At 35.6% G+C, this 15113-nt stretch overlaps 1 protein-coding gene across 3 annotated transcripts in view; it reads left to right on the top strand.

Moving 5' to 3' along the window:
- PAPOLA (poly(A) polymerase alpha) overlaps positions 1-15113 on the top strand; it is a 44770-nt gene that overhangs the window by 1865 nt on the left and 27792 nt on the right. For all 3 annotated transcript variants that reach the window (XM_083863574.1, XM_083863573.1, XM_083863572.1), the window contains exons 2-7: positions 6801-6971; positions 7580-7646; positions 8978-9059; positions 9517-9626; positions 11607-11660; positions 14831-14942. In XM_083863574.1, the coding sequence (XP_083719700.1) occupies positions 6801-6971; positions 7580-7646; positions 8978-9059; positions 9517-9626; positions 11607-11660; positions 14831-14942 (596 nt within the window). The remainder of the gene's footprint in view (positions 1-6800; positions 6972-7579; positions 7647-8977; positions 9060-9516; positions 9627-11606; positions 11661-14830; positions 14943-15113) is intronic.

Here is a 15113-nt window from a genome sequence, read left to right as displayed (position 1 = left end):
GACTTTAAAGTATTATAATGCCAGTAAGTAGAAATACTGGTAATGCTAATTTTTGAGTTTGTGAAGTGATGCCTCTGACTTTAGAGAAAAGGAGGCAGCTTGGGAAGATTTTTTCCCTATAGTTCTTCACAGTTGATTCCGTCTTCTGGATGATCATCTTTTTGAGTGATAGAGCAACAACCCTGTGTTACTGCCAAACTTTCATGGTGACAAAATGTTTCGGGGTTGTGTTTTTGGTGGGTGGTGGTTTTTTTTTTTTTTTTGGCAGGCCTTGTCAAAACTGATTTCCCATACAACCGGAGCTTGTCATTATTCTTGACTTGGAAGTTCCGGGTTCTCCAGGGCTGTACTCCAGTGTTTATATTGCACTAATTGACAGCATGGTACAAAAGTATAAAACCAAGCAAATTATTTTTGTACGTGACACATCAGTAGTAACACTGCTGATGTTGATATCTGGCATTTACAGAAGCCTTTAGTATTTTTTTTAACATTAAAATTTATCCTATAAACTTACATGACTTTTTGTTAAAATTCTCACGTGGGAGGCACTAGCAGCTGTATAAGGAAGTCTTAACAAAAAAGCCGGTTAGAAACAAAGATGACTACTTCCCCTGACATAAAGATATATTTTAGGGCACGCTTACGTACAGAATGTTCCTGTGCATTATCTGAAACATAAGATGCCAGGGAAGAATGAGGCTCACTAAGCTGTTCATGTGTTTTGGTTGATTCTGGGGCTTATACAGAAAGGCTACTGACTCAGTGAAGCTGGAGCTGTGTTTATGGGAGTGATGATTTTTCATGTAACCTGGGGCTTTCTAAGCCTCCAAATTAAAAAAAAAAAAACCATGAAGCTGTTTCTTGGTAAGCTACTGAATGTCTGTGTCTTCTGAATTCATGGCAAAACACTTTTGAAATGTCTTGTTTTATTCTGTAACCAGAAGTGGAAAAGTGCATTGAGTCATATACATGAACATTCAAAAGTGCCATGAGATCTATGTATTTTAAGTGTTGTTAGTATTGGTAACTTCTGTATTAGAGTTTTGGAATGTCATTAAAAATTATTTTCCCAGTGGACAGTCAAGCTGATTCTCACTTCTGAAGTTAGACACCCCATTTTTTCTTTCACTGAACTTTGCTGTAGGCATAGGCAAAGTCATTGTTTTCTTCACTTTTCACTGGAGGCTGTCAGCTTACATGCCAGAAGTACAGCACTGTACATAAAATGGCTTGTGCTCATTGGGAATGGATAAGTGGTGTGTTTCTGAACAGAGGGAGCTGAGAATTTTATAGGCTGTTAGGAAAGGAAGTAAATTATTATTAAATTTGCAAAGCAATGGACTGACTTTAGAAGAATAGTTAACATAAAGTGATAGCTTTCTTAATTGAGAAGAAATGAATATAAATTTTTGGCTGAGGATTAATTTGTTAGATGGCAAGGATATGTGCTTTTGTGATAGCTTTCAGTCTCCCAGTATCACTCTAAGAAAGGACTGAGTTTATACCAGTTAATATAAAGGTACAGCACAGAACTTGGGAACCCAGGTATTTTGGGCTGAGCAGATTTCACTACTGAGACAAATTAATCTGTTAACAGTGAAACGCTTTGTGGGATTTCTAGTTCTTAGTTTATGGTCCCTGTTATCTTTTGATTCAGCCTTACTGAATTTCTTAAATTGCTCTTGAGTTGTCTCCCTCAGAGCAATAAAAATAATTCTTGGTTCAACTACTGCCTGTGCAGTTCATTAGCACTGTCTTTTCTTTAAACTTGAGAAACTTCTCCTTCAGCTGTGTTAGTAAGGCTGTTGTGGATGGGTTTTTGTTTGCACATGTTGCCTTTTTTATTCTGTGTGAACAGAAGAGCCAGAGAGCTCAGGAGGGTGTCCAGGGTTAGCAGAATGTCTAGGAATGGCTTTCCTTTTGCCATAGGTGAGCCTCTTCTGTAGCCCTGTTGCCTGCTGTTGCTCCAATCCCTGTGTTCAAATCAGTTTTGTGTATCTTGAGCATTTCATACTGACAGTTGAAGACTTAATTCATGGCTTGAATGGTCCAGTGATACTCTGCTTGATTTTGAAACTTTTGTTCAGGAGGGATAGCTGTATTGTCTTAACCATTTAAAACATGTGTTCCCCAGTAACTGATTTGCACAGACTTCATGGACGTTTCCTGCCTAGATTTTTGAAACTTCGTGTGGAGTGATGGTGTTAGCGTTAACTAGAATCTTCAATCTAAATTGCCAGTCACTCACTGCCGAAGGAAACATAAAAAGAAGCAAAACCCTTCAACTGAGTTTCTCTGGATCTGGACACAGTGGAGCTTGAGCTCCATGAATTTATCTCCAGCTGGTTAACCAGATGGTGTGATGACCAGTATTGTTTCAGGAATCTGACTTGGGTGTCTTACATCAGCAAATAAGAAGGAATACATTTTGCTGAGGTAATCAACAGAGGCAAATAGAGAAGTGAGGATAATCGTTGAGAATCCTTAAGTTGTGTATTTTGTCTTAGTATCTGGATGAGTTTAAAACTTAGGGGGATTTAAAATGTTATGATTTGTCCAGTATTATGCTATGTATTTTTAATATTTCAGTTGTTTGTATTGTCTTTTTTTTTTTTTTTTTTTTTTTTTTTTTTTTTTTTTTTTGGTGAAGTTTCCCAAATTTCAGGAGCGTGATATTTAGGTAGTATGGTGCTGACGGGAACTATATTTTGCTTGTGATAAAAATGTAAAATCTTAACACAAATAGCACTAAAAATAGTACTATTAGAATGGGCATGGAATACTGGGAGAGAAGAGAAACAAGTGTTTAGAAAGACAGGTTTTTGTGTGGGGGTAGAAGCTGGTTTAAATACAAAGCACGTCTGAAAAAGAAGTTCAGGTTAGGATTGTTGATTTTTCTAAGAATGGAGAGAGGTTCTAGTGTTGTAACAGCAAACAATAGTACAGAACTTGGAATTAGTATCCAAGTCTAAGTTATATATGGAACAGTGTTACATACGTGCAGCTGTATTTGCTCTGTGTTCGGTTTAGATGGATGTTCCGGCTATCACCTGATCTTCAAAAGATGCACTGTAATCCCTTCTCTACTTTAGAACAACATTTAGTCATTTCCATATAAAGGAGTTTAGAGGTGTGTACTCTGGAAACTGTAAAGCTTCTTAAAAGCTTTATTTATTTTTTTTCCTTCCACTTCTGCACTGTGTTTAAAATGGATTCTAGCAGTGACCATATAGACAAGGTCTGTTCTTTCAGTTTACTGTTACAGTATAGAAAGATACTGCCTACCAAAACTTCAGGGTCTGAGGAGAAAGTTGTTTGGCTGCACTGCCTTCAGCTTACCACAGACTAGAGTTTTGTGTCTGTGTTTTTATATGGAGGAAAAGAACATGTGCATTTCTTACTGATTAAGTTAATATTTGATTATGGAACATTGAATCATAACACTCTAGAATAAATCCACCGTAGCTGTTGCCCAATTTGCACATGATTAATTGTCAGTATGTGTTTTTCAAAAATTTAGGTTAAAAACCTGAGCTGCAACAATAAACCAGAGCTGCAACAATAGCGTGTTAAATTTAACTCTACATCATTTTCTGTAACTTTATTTAATATTTGTGCAATTGACAGATAGCTCATGGTCATCTCAGAGTGATAAGATGATCCTTATGTTTGTATGTGGTTGACAAGAAACAAATCCAAAAGCCTCAAACTGTACCTTAATTTGGTGATCTTAAAAAAAAAAAAAAAAAGCTTAGGTTTTTTTAATCGTTTTTGTAAATTTGTTTTTTTAATATTTTATTTTAAAAAATTATTTTTACTAAAACAAACAACAACAACGCAACCAACCAACCAAAAAAACTCCACAACCCAACAAGCCCTAAACATGCTTTTAGGCTTTCAGTTGTGTCACACTTAGACATGATCTGCCAAAGCTGTCCCTGCTGTTGTCAAGAGTGAGTAGCTGAGATGGAACTTCCAGTTGCTTTTTAATACTCTGCTTTTCGTTAATGTTTAACTTCAGCGAGTACAGATGTGACATAGCATCAAGGTATTGACTCCCCAACACGGCCAGTCTCTGATCTGTTTGGGTAGAAGGGTAGCACTGGTATTTCCCTGGTTTTTCACCTTTCTTTTTGAATAAATTTGGCACTTTAAGATCTTCTCTGGACATGTCACAAATAAAAGGTGGAATGCCCATATGCCCATATGTGACCATGTGAGAGAAGATATTGGAGTGTTAGTATGATCTTCATGGTTTTAGAAAAAAGTAGAAGTCTAGGAGCATTTATCATTAGCATTTTCTGACTAAAATGTAATGTGTAAATACAGCATTAAAGTTGAGCTGATGAGCGCCCGAAGTTAATTTCTTTGAGATAATTTACTGTTACTTTAAAAGGCAGGTAGCAAATGCCTTATCTGGTGTTTCTTGGTTTTATGGGAGGTAGGAGGCAGGGAGAGGATATACCTTTACTTGTTTGTTTATATTAACTTTCATGCTGCCTTTTAAATGGATAGATGAACAGAATAAGTTACTTTATTTTGTCCTAATTAAGTTTAACAAACTTTCTTGGCATACCATTTTTTCTTTAATTTTCCAAAGGATTTTTTTTCATATTCTTTGTTGTGCTACAGAAACCTTAGACTAGAGTTAACTTAGTAGGTGTAAACGGCAGATCTTCAATTTAAATGTTTTTATCTGGAAATATCCTGTATTCTCTTTCGTGTTAATATGTGTTAACTGTCTTCTTCTGCTGTAAAATCTTGAAGGCGACTGTGCTGAGAATTGTTACACACTAACCCAGGGAAAGGGTACTTTCTAACTCCTGGTGCTCGAGAAGAGGTGAAACACTTGTGTTGGGCAGGTCCTGTGCTGTTGATTACACCCTTCTTTCATTATTATACAAGTAAATGTAAGAACTGTAGCTGGCTTTATGTAACAATTCCCGAAGATGTGTATCTGGTGATCGATTTAATTGGTTGGTCGAAGGTGTAGTTTTGGTGAGCAGTTTCAAAGCTCGTTTGTGCCCTGTGGCCGTGCTCTGGTGCTCGTGTGGGGGTTGGAGGAGCGCTGGTTGAAGTCACCGCAGTGTGGTGCACATTGCTCTGCCAGGGCTGCGTGTGAACGAGATGAGGGGAGAGATCTGACGTTTGGCTGGGGTTTATGTGCTGTAATTTTATAGACAACATAAAGGGTTATGTTTAAGTTGTTAGTTCTTCAATTTGTGAATCGTGGTCCTTACAAGTAGGGGGAATACAGAGGCCTCTGTCAGCATTGCTGACTTGAGGAATTAGCTCAGCAGAATCTGGTTTTGAGTGACACTGAGTCTTTTTTGAACTCTAGTAACAGTATCTGCCAGGCCGTGTTTGGCCAGCCCTTTTAATGAAGTCTAATATCTGTTGAATTGGATTAATTTTCTTGCTATTAATTTTCTTGAACGGGCGAAAATTACAGTTAGACCATGAGGAAATTGTTACACAAAGCTAAAATACTGATTGTTTTGTATTACTGCATTAAAAAACCTGCATAACTAAACTGAAAAATCTTAAGTTAAAAACCATTTTGTTTTTCAAATCAACAGCTGGCAAAAGGGACAAAAAATGTAGTTCAAACAACTTGCTTTGTGGTATAAGTTAAAATAATCAAAGGATGTTTATATACTGACACTTTTTGTTTTCTGGCTTCTTTTTTTAGAGGCAGTTAAGTGGCTGAAGCTACAACTTGTGTTGACATTCCTAAAGTTTCTTTTTTAAGAGAAGAAAAGTTTTAGGGGCTTCCTTTGTCCTTAATTTGAATTACTGTTTTATGTAATTCATCTGAACAGGTTTTTTAAAAAAAATATTTTTCTTGACACCTAAAGTCCTAAGATCTGTATGATTTATTCAACTGCTATCAGATTCTTCATTGGTTGATTTACACCTCATAACTAACAAAAACAGTATTAAAAATTTTTCCTAGATACTGCCCAAGTCCCCACAGTTACCTGAAGGCTTATTTTTTTAATGTACACTTTTTAATATATTTTTCCTGATGTGCCTTTTTTTTTTGCCAACGAGCAAAGGAACAGATGTGCTCAAGCTTGCATTGTGACTAAATTCTTGATTGCAAACAAATTATAGTACTTAGAATCGTTATAAAATGGGTTTAACTTGTGGAAAACTATATCAAGTTTTGTGGGTTCTTGTCAATTTTCAGTTTAGGTGTTCCTTTTTTTAGTAGTCTTTATGGAAATGAGGAATGAAATCTTGAGATGATGATGATGACGACAAATAACGGAGGTCAAATTTAAGTAATGTTGTAGGTTTTCCACATGTATAAGTAGTTAGCCTTATGAAAATACTTCTCATTTTGCATGGTAGAAATAGTATATAATAAGTATAAACATGCAGGATTGATACTACAGCAGTGCACCAAGGAATGTTAAACTGGCCAAGAGTGGGACTTGCACTTTTGCTATCAGCCTGACTTTTTGACATGAAGGGTTCTCTTTACTTTATACTTTATGGAAGTGAAGAAGCCCAAACTGATAAAGCTTTTTGTCCTAGTAGAATGAAAAAAATAAGGGCAAAAAAAGTTAATGCATTATAAGAGTTGATTAAAGGTAATTCTACAGGTATACTTAATAGGACAGATTTAATGTAGTGGTTTGGGATGAAAATGCTAACACTAGAGTTTTGGGGTTTTTTTTCTTAGTATGTATCTCTTGTCTGTTACTCTGATCAGAAAAAATACATTTTATTTTTATTTTTTTTTTTTTATTTTGCTTCTGTCAGTAACTTTATCTAATTGCCTTTATTAGTCCCGTTACAACCCAGGGATCACAAACACAGCAACTACAGAAGCATTATGGCATTACCTCACCTATCAGTTTAGCTGCCCCCAAGGAGTTTGACTGCATGCTTACCCAGAAATTAATCGAAACCCTAAAACCTTATGGTGTATTTGAAGAGGAGGAGGAGCTGCAGCGCAGGTGAGTGAATACTCCCTTTTGTGTCCCCTCATGAGGTCCGTGTGTGACTGTTGAAGACCAAGTGTGTTTGTGTTCTTTCAAATGCTTTCTTAAAAGCTTAGCAGAATTGTAAGCTTAATTTTCTCAATTAAGAGTAATACCTCAAAACACAGAGTGGAATTAAAATAGCCTTTAAATTTCAGAGGCTGGTTTGCATTTTTTCCCCTTCATCACTACTTTATTATAATGGACCTTATACTTTTTTTTCCCCTTATTAAGCTTTCTAGAGATTTTTTTCTCTCAGTACTGCTTATCACTGTTCTTTTAGATACATGTGTTATATGAATTAAAGTTTTATTTTGAAAATGAGTTGAATTCATGTGTGGATGCCTTGCATGCTTTCATTTTTTTTGACCTTAAATGTCTTGAATGTCTCTAAGGGGCAAAAAATAGTGGGGATGTTGTAGGAGTAACTTTCTCTCAGTATATGTGTATGTATAACAAGATCTCTAATGAGATCTGTGATGTTACTTTAGTTGACTTACTGTGTAGGGGTAGTCACAGTCTTTAAGAAGTTTTACTAGTTTTGTCTAAGTTTGTAACTTGTCATTCTGCTGTTTTATTAATAGGATTCTAATTTTGGGAAAATTAAATAACTTGGTAAAGGAATGGATACGGGAAATCAGTGAAAGCAAGGTATGGATGTATTTTACATGGAGTTGCCAATATTGTGATCATCAGAGTGCTGTAGGAAGATTATTCCAAAATACATTCCTGTACTAAGTGGGATGAACCTTAGATTTGGGGATCAGAACAAATACAGTCTTTATGTAGTTTCTTGTGTTTACGAGCAGCATTGCCCCTTCATAGTAGAACCTTGTCAAAGAAACAAACTCATAGATGTAACTTGACATTTTCTTAAAATTCATGCATATAGTACTGTATTAATTACAGGCTTAGATTATTTGCCTTTGTGAAACAATGCTCGATCATATAATGTACTTCTGCATCTTTGTGGTCTGTGGTCTTTTTCTTTAATGTTGGTCCTGTAATGTTACTTTTGTAGACTGATGTGCTGACAGTGATTTTGTCAGGTTATAGTAATCCCGGTTCCCACAAATCATCTTTGAATGGATATAGACTTGAATGAGAATAGATTTTTTTTTTTTTTAGAAGAAACCCCTAATTTTTTAATCTATTTTGCTTTGTGTGTATTTGGGATTGTATGTTTTCTATGCACTTTCCTTATGCAATGAGAATTTATATATGAACAAAATTATGGGCAGGGACAGCCCTGCTATGTGTGTGTTGATACTTGAAAACAAAATAGTGAGAATATCATGACCAGTGTAAGACTGAAAGCTGCTTAAATTAATCTCATGTACATTGCAGAATACAAGTTTTGATTTGTCTTTTGCTGTGTAAACAAACATTCTTGTAGAGTTTCAGGCTGTAGCCTTGCATCCGGTTATGAAAGGATAGCCCTCTTTGCCCACAGTACTGTGGATTCAACGGTTTTTTTAAAGACTGGGAACTTTAGTAGATGTACCTAAACAATTTAAAATAAATATTTTATTTGAACTAAATACCTTTCCCAAACCTGAATTTTTATTTAAAGGCTGTGGTACAGGTGTCTCTGAAAGTAATGTAATAAACACTGATGCAGTAGACTGTGCTTTGTATTGCTCTAAATTGGCATCCGTCATCTGTTTCTGTGTCAGTCTAAAATGCCTGAGTGGTAAGCAAAATGTGTTTGATCTCTGTAACATTATGAAGCTGTTGCACCTGAAGTGTAGAGTTGGTGCAACAATTACCAGGTTTGAGGCAGGAATGTGGAATGTAGTTGAAATGTTACAAATAATCCGGATGGCAAGCATATCTCAGTCTTTTCTGTAAATACTGAGATTATTTCAGTAGTTCAACAGCATAAATTTTGTATAATATTTTTCCTGTTGTTTGAAAATAAATTGTTTGTGTTCCTATAAGTTGTTAAGGTAATATAACCAAATTTTTTTTGCTCCATTTAGAATCTTCCGCAATCAGTAATAGAAAACGTTGGAGGAAAAATTTTTACATTTGGATCGTATAGATTAGGGGTCCATACAAAAGGTAACACTTCCTTTTGTGATAAAACTCCGTATGTTTGAGCTAATGGTTGATCTTGCTGTATTTCGAGGTGGTGTTAGCTTTTTTTTCTCTAGTCTTCATTCTTAACAAAAGAAATATATTCCTATATTATGTTTCCATCATGAATTGAGAAACAGATATAAAAGTTGAAAATTATTTAAGGACAGAGGAAGTTGTATACTTAAATTTTCGTATTTTGTTCTCTGAAAATTACGAGTGTTTCACAATGGAAGTAAGAGTGTACGTATGTGTTCTATATGTTTAATGGCCGTGAATTTTTTGCATTTGGTTTGGCTTAGTATTCAAAAAAAACCCTCACCATGCCACATGATGAAAAACTAAATTTTCCTGCCTAATTATTAATAAAAATATGTCTATTGCTGGCATTCTATGCATGTGAAGTATTGAGTAATTTACTTTTGCTGCTTAACAATTTCAGGTGCTGATATTGATGCCCTGTGTGTTGCACCAAGACATGTTGAAAGAAGTGATTTTTTCACATCATTTTATGAAAAGTTAAAACAACAAGAAGAAGTGAAAGATCTGAGGGTATGTGAAACACCTGATACAGATACCCTGACCTGAGGGTTAGGAAAATTCAGTAGTGAAAGAGGATGTGTTAAATAAGTAAATAAAACTTTACTGTTAAGACTTGCAAAGGATTTTTTGTTAACCTGCAGCAAAGCCTATCATAAGAGTTTGAGGTAAACAGAGATTATTCTGAATTTTCTCTGCTCTCACTTAATAGAAACACTCAGAAATCAGGGTTGGCAGAATGATCTCCTAGCATGTGTGTTAGTATGGCAAAACTTCTGCTTACTCACTAGAAGCAGGCAGATGCAAATGTAAATGTTAGCTTGGCAGGGTTCAGGACAAAACTTGTTTGGTTTTAATGAAGGTTTTATGCTGCTTTTTTATAACTCCATGCTAATATAAAGAGTAATGGTAACTAATATTTTATATTGGCTGTCAACTGTGCATTTGAAAAGGGAAGCTATATTTTTAGTGTGTCTTGTCACTAAATGTTTGTGCATGATTTTTAGCTGCTAAAGATGCAGATTTCCCCTGTAGTAATGGAAGACTGTACTAATGCAGTATTTTGTTTGTGTTATACCTCACTGCCAGGCCTCCTCAGTCAACTGGTGGGAGCTTTAATCTTGATACAGGCTCAGAGTAAATTCTCTTCTCCAGTTTGTTTGTTTGTTTGTGTTTTTTATTTATTTATTTATTTATTTATTTATTTTAAATTTTTTTTTTTAGATTAAGGTAGTTGCTGGCAAGTCTTTGCTTGTTTTAGTCCTGCTTTCATAAAATAAATGGAACTGCCTCTGCAGCATTCTTCCAATCTATGTACCCTATGGTTGGTAACTACCAGTGTAGTGCAAACATCTGATGGTAGCACTAAATGCACTGAAACAACTGTTTTCAATGCTTTATTATCTGAACACATTTAGTAATCTTTAAATTGGCATGCTATATTTGAGAGAATTCAGATTTTCAGATTTCCATTCAACTTTGCTGTAAACTCTAACTCCAGGTAATGTAGTTGATTTAGCAGCAAGGTATGTGTGGTATTAAGTGTAGCTCTGCAGTGATGCGAATAACCTTTATGTTAGGGTGTCATAATACTTTTAAATCTTTCCAGCTAGTATTAGGAGTTTGTACATCTCCATCTTTAGGGGAGCATATTCTTTCTTAGTGGTTGTTGGAGTGAGTTGAGTGAGTTATTCACACTTGTGAATTTGATTTTTGCTTAGGATCGATCCATCCTGCCAACCAATAATGTTAAGGTAACCTTAAGTAAGGTTTGAGCACAGACAGTAGTAGTGTTGTCTCCTCCTCTTGGTAAGAACTGAAACACTCAGTTTATCTTCCAACAGTTCAGAGTATTTCTTATTTGAAGGTGAGGAGTGTTCTTTGCTTTTACTAAAACAATGTGCTGCAGACTGCATTTAGTGAGGATGCTCAGTTTAGGAAAATGATATTCATAGGTGATTCCAGAGTATGCGTGAAATTGCATAGTTTCATTGTGATATTGTTCATCAAAACACAGTATTATTTACCACATTGAAAACATGCTCTACCTCTGGAGACTTGCAACTGCTTTAGGTGATGTCAGGCTGCATATTACAGTCTTCTCATCTTAACGGTAGGAACAGAAATAATAGGCCTTTTAGAGCAAGAATCCCCATAGCTTGGGCTTGGGATACTTCAAGATATTTGTAGGAGTAAAAGATGCTTAATCATGTCTTGTGTGTAGAGGGAAAGAGGGTTGGACCTTGAGGTAGCACCGTCAGAGCTGGTTGGTACAAGTTTGGATCATAACATCTAGACAGCTGCAGCACATAATAGGTCAGTGCTTGCTGCATAAACTCTCAATGGTGGAGAAAGACATTGCTGACAAAAATCAACCTGAAAACAGAAAAGCATTGATAAAAATAGCATTTCATTATGATTGCCTAGACCTGGTAGCTATTGTTTATAAATGTTCTCTATACTGAAAATATAATGCAACTTTTTTCTCCCCAGGCTGTTGAAGAAGCTTTTGTCCCAGTTATTAAACTTTGTTTTGATGGAATAGAGGTAAAAATCCTATTTTAATGTGTTTTGTTAGAATGTGGTTAAAACAAAGTTCTTAAGATCTTAATAAGTCATTATTCATTAATGAGAATACTATTAAAGTGACTCTGAAGTTCATACCTGAGATTTTGTCACCAGTCCTCAGTTGTGTAATTTAAAGTGGAGATTGAAGACTGAAACAAGAGTTTCTTGATGGACATAAAGGTGTCTGCAAAATATCTCCATGCTCTTTTTTATTTTGGCTCTGCTACTCACCTGTACTGATTTGTTTACTGATCTGTAGGGTACCAGTATAGGCATTATTTAGGCTTAACATTTAATAGAAATTATATTTGTAAATAATGTGGCTTCAAAAATTTTTTTGACTGCTAATGATTACCTGTCCAGATATGAAAGATTTACTTCATTATCCTACATTATAGAAAGTTGTGGTTTTTAACTATTTCTCAAAAGTGTGCTGGTGAAGGCAAGCTAGGTATTCATTTTGTCCTCATCTCTTGACATATCTGTGAACACGTGACCAAAACAATGGTTTTGGTGGCTGTAGCTTGATGGATCAGTTGTCTTGGAGCACTGAACTTGCTTAATTTGATTTTTGCTAAGGAAACAGGAATGATGATTTCAAAAGATACTCTCTTTATTCTTCTCAGTTTGACTGTTACATAGTCAAACTGTCATCTTTTGGTGATAAGACAAAAACATATGAACTGTTTATACACACAGGTAATGAGACTCAGGGTTGCATTATGTCAGCCAGTAACTGGTGGGTACAAGAAGGTTAGTTTACAGAGGGGAAGGAATTCCCGAGCTAATCTTCTGGCACGTGGCATGGTATAGCATTGTACACAAGACTGGCAATTTCTTATCTTCCAGTCTGTGAATTTGTATCTGTTAGCCATTTTATACTGTCCATATGCAGTTGGGTATTTAGGAAGATATTTCTGGAGAATCTGTTTGCTGTTTACATAGCTTAGGTATTCATTCTAGATGTTGAAACTTTCCATAGCTCTCCTCTGGTCAACTGGGTTTTTTGTATGTTTTTTTTTAAATTTATTTTCTCCAGTCATTCAAGCTGGAGTTCTCTCCTTTTAAAAAAATGAAATTCGAAATACAAGACCAAATAGGGGGAAAAAAGGACTATTTCCTCTAGAAGAAGTAACATCTTATTCCAATATGGTAATTTATGATAGGCATAGATTTATTACTTAGACTTAACTCACGTTGCTAACAGTGCATGAGAGTTCTTTTTCTTATATTATAAGCACACTCTTTGTATATACCAATGTTACTGTTTCTGATAGCTTGTTTTTGTACCAAGCTATGTCAGTATCAAAAGATTTTAATTTACTTTTCCTTTTCATAACCCAGGCAAAATATTCCAGAAGGTAGAACTGAGGAAAAAGACTTTAGTTTTGTGGTGATTCTGTTATTAAAACTTAAAAAGCTTCTGACAACATGTTTTTACATGCCCATTTTATGTTCTCGTTTATTTTAAACAACCTTCTTCATTTTTTTGTTCTTCCTGTAGAGTACTTTGTATTTGATTGCCAGCTACCTCTCCCCCAGTTACATAAGACAGATTGTTAATTTCTTTATTTGAAAATAAATGTCAATGAGCTTTGAATCTTTAGAGGTGCTAGACCTCCTAGAGATCAGAGCAGAATTTCCAGCTGAAGTTAATTTTGAACTTGTTTTACACTGAGAAGTAGTACTTTTGACTCAAGTAGGAACTTCTATGTGTAATACAGACTGTTGATAAGATCAGGTATTAAGGACTTCGAAACACAGAATGCACTGAATACTTTGGAAATACTTTCCTGTGGAGAAGGGCTTCATAGATTAAAATGGATGGATGTAAAGTTTTAAGTACCTACAAAAAGTCTTTAAGGTGTCTTCAGCTTTACTTTCTCTGAAAAAATTTCAATGTAGCAAAACCAGTTTTGTTCTTGGTGCAGTAGTACTCGGTATTTCATCGTCTTGTAGGTCAAGTGGTAACCACTTTGGTTAAAAGCCTCATCTGGTGAAGTGCCTTTGTTGCCTTGCAGGCAGTCTGCTGATAAGCACTTCATATTCTCATCAACTGACTGATGGAAAGGCAAACTGACTTCTGCACTCTGCAGTGTCCTTGTGTTTGGGGCAATGTAAAACTAAGTCAGTGCTGAATAGTATTTTAGATGTTCTTGGCCTAGAAAAACTCTTATGTTTGAGTATTGCAGAAGTAATAGGAAAGAAATTGAATATAGTTTTAAAATGTATACTCTTGCTCAGCAGCTTGCTGAATTTTCAGAGCATTTTCTGTAATCAGGTATGTAGACTCTTCATAGATACTGGTCTTACATAGAGTCAACTAGTTACACATGTGCAGTGCAGGAGATGGGGAAAGTATCCTACTCTTTCTGTAATTCCATGGTAATTTTCATGGGATTGTAGAATATGCTGGGTTGGAAGGGGCCCATTAGGATCATCAAAGTCCAATTCCTGGCCCTGTTTAGGATATCTTAAGAGTTGTACCATGAGCCTGAGAGGGTTTTCCAAATACTTCTTGAACTCTGTCAGGGTTGGAGCTGTAATCACTGACCTGGGGAGCCTGTTCCAGTGCCCAGCCACTCTCTGGGTGAAAAAGCTTTCCCTGATATGTAGTCTAAGCCTCTCCTGGCTCAGCTTTATGCTATTTCCTTGAGTCCTGTCATTGGTTATGGGAGTGAAGAGATCCCTACCTGCCCCTTTGTCATCCTCAACATCCTCATGAGGGGATGCAGTGAGGACTCCCCTCATTCATCTCTAGAATGTTTGAGGATATTTAGGTTAAAACCAGGATTTATGTTTTCATGGCATGTTCTGATGTTGGTAGTATTTTGTAATTCTGGACCTAGAAGTGATGCTTGTTCCCAAATTATTTTATTTACATTGGCAGTTAGCATAGTTTTTGTGTGTGTGCTGGTTGTACATTAATCTAAACGTGTATTTTATCCTCTTGAAAAAGGAGCTGTATGTTGGATGAAGCATCTGAAAGTGTTTCTTTAAGTCTCTGTGAAGTATCTTAGTATGTATTTTTTAAAGGGATTCTTTGTACTAGCAAGACTACTATTAGTAAACTTGATGAAAATGACTTACAGAATCCTACAGAAGAAAGAGCAATTTTCTAATGTCTTACCTCTTTTTTTGTTCTTAAGATTGATATTTTGTTTGCAAGATTAGCACTGCAAACTATTCCTGAAGACTTAGATCTACGAGACGACAGCCTACTTAAAAATTTAGACATTAGATGCATACGAAGTCTTAATGGTATGTATATCCTGCTTTGTATATCAACTTGTCTAGTCTTTAGATAACTATCCTAGGTTCTTTGATACAGTAGTTGTGGGTTTGACTGAAAATAGAGGAACTTCATATCTGGAAATAAAGTTATTGCCAGTTTTACATATCTTTCTGTAGAGAAGGATTGTTGCTTGTTGG

This window comes from Zosterops lateralis, assembly GCF_965231275.1.
Source record: "Zosterops lateralis genome assembly, chromosome: 6".
Taxonomy (NCBI): Eukaryota; Metazoa; Chordata; class Aves; order Passeriformes; family Zosteropidae; genus Zosterops; species Zosterops lateralis.
This window is presented reverse-complemented; position numbering and strand designations above follow the sequence as displayed.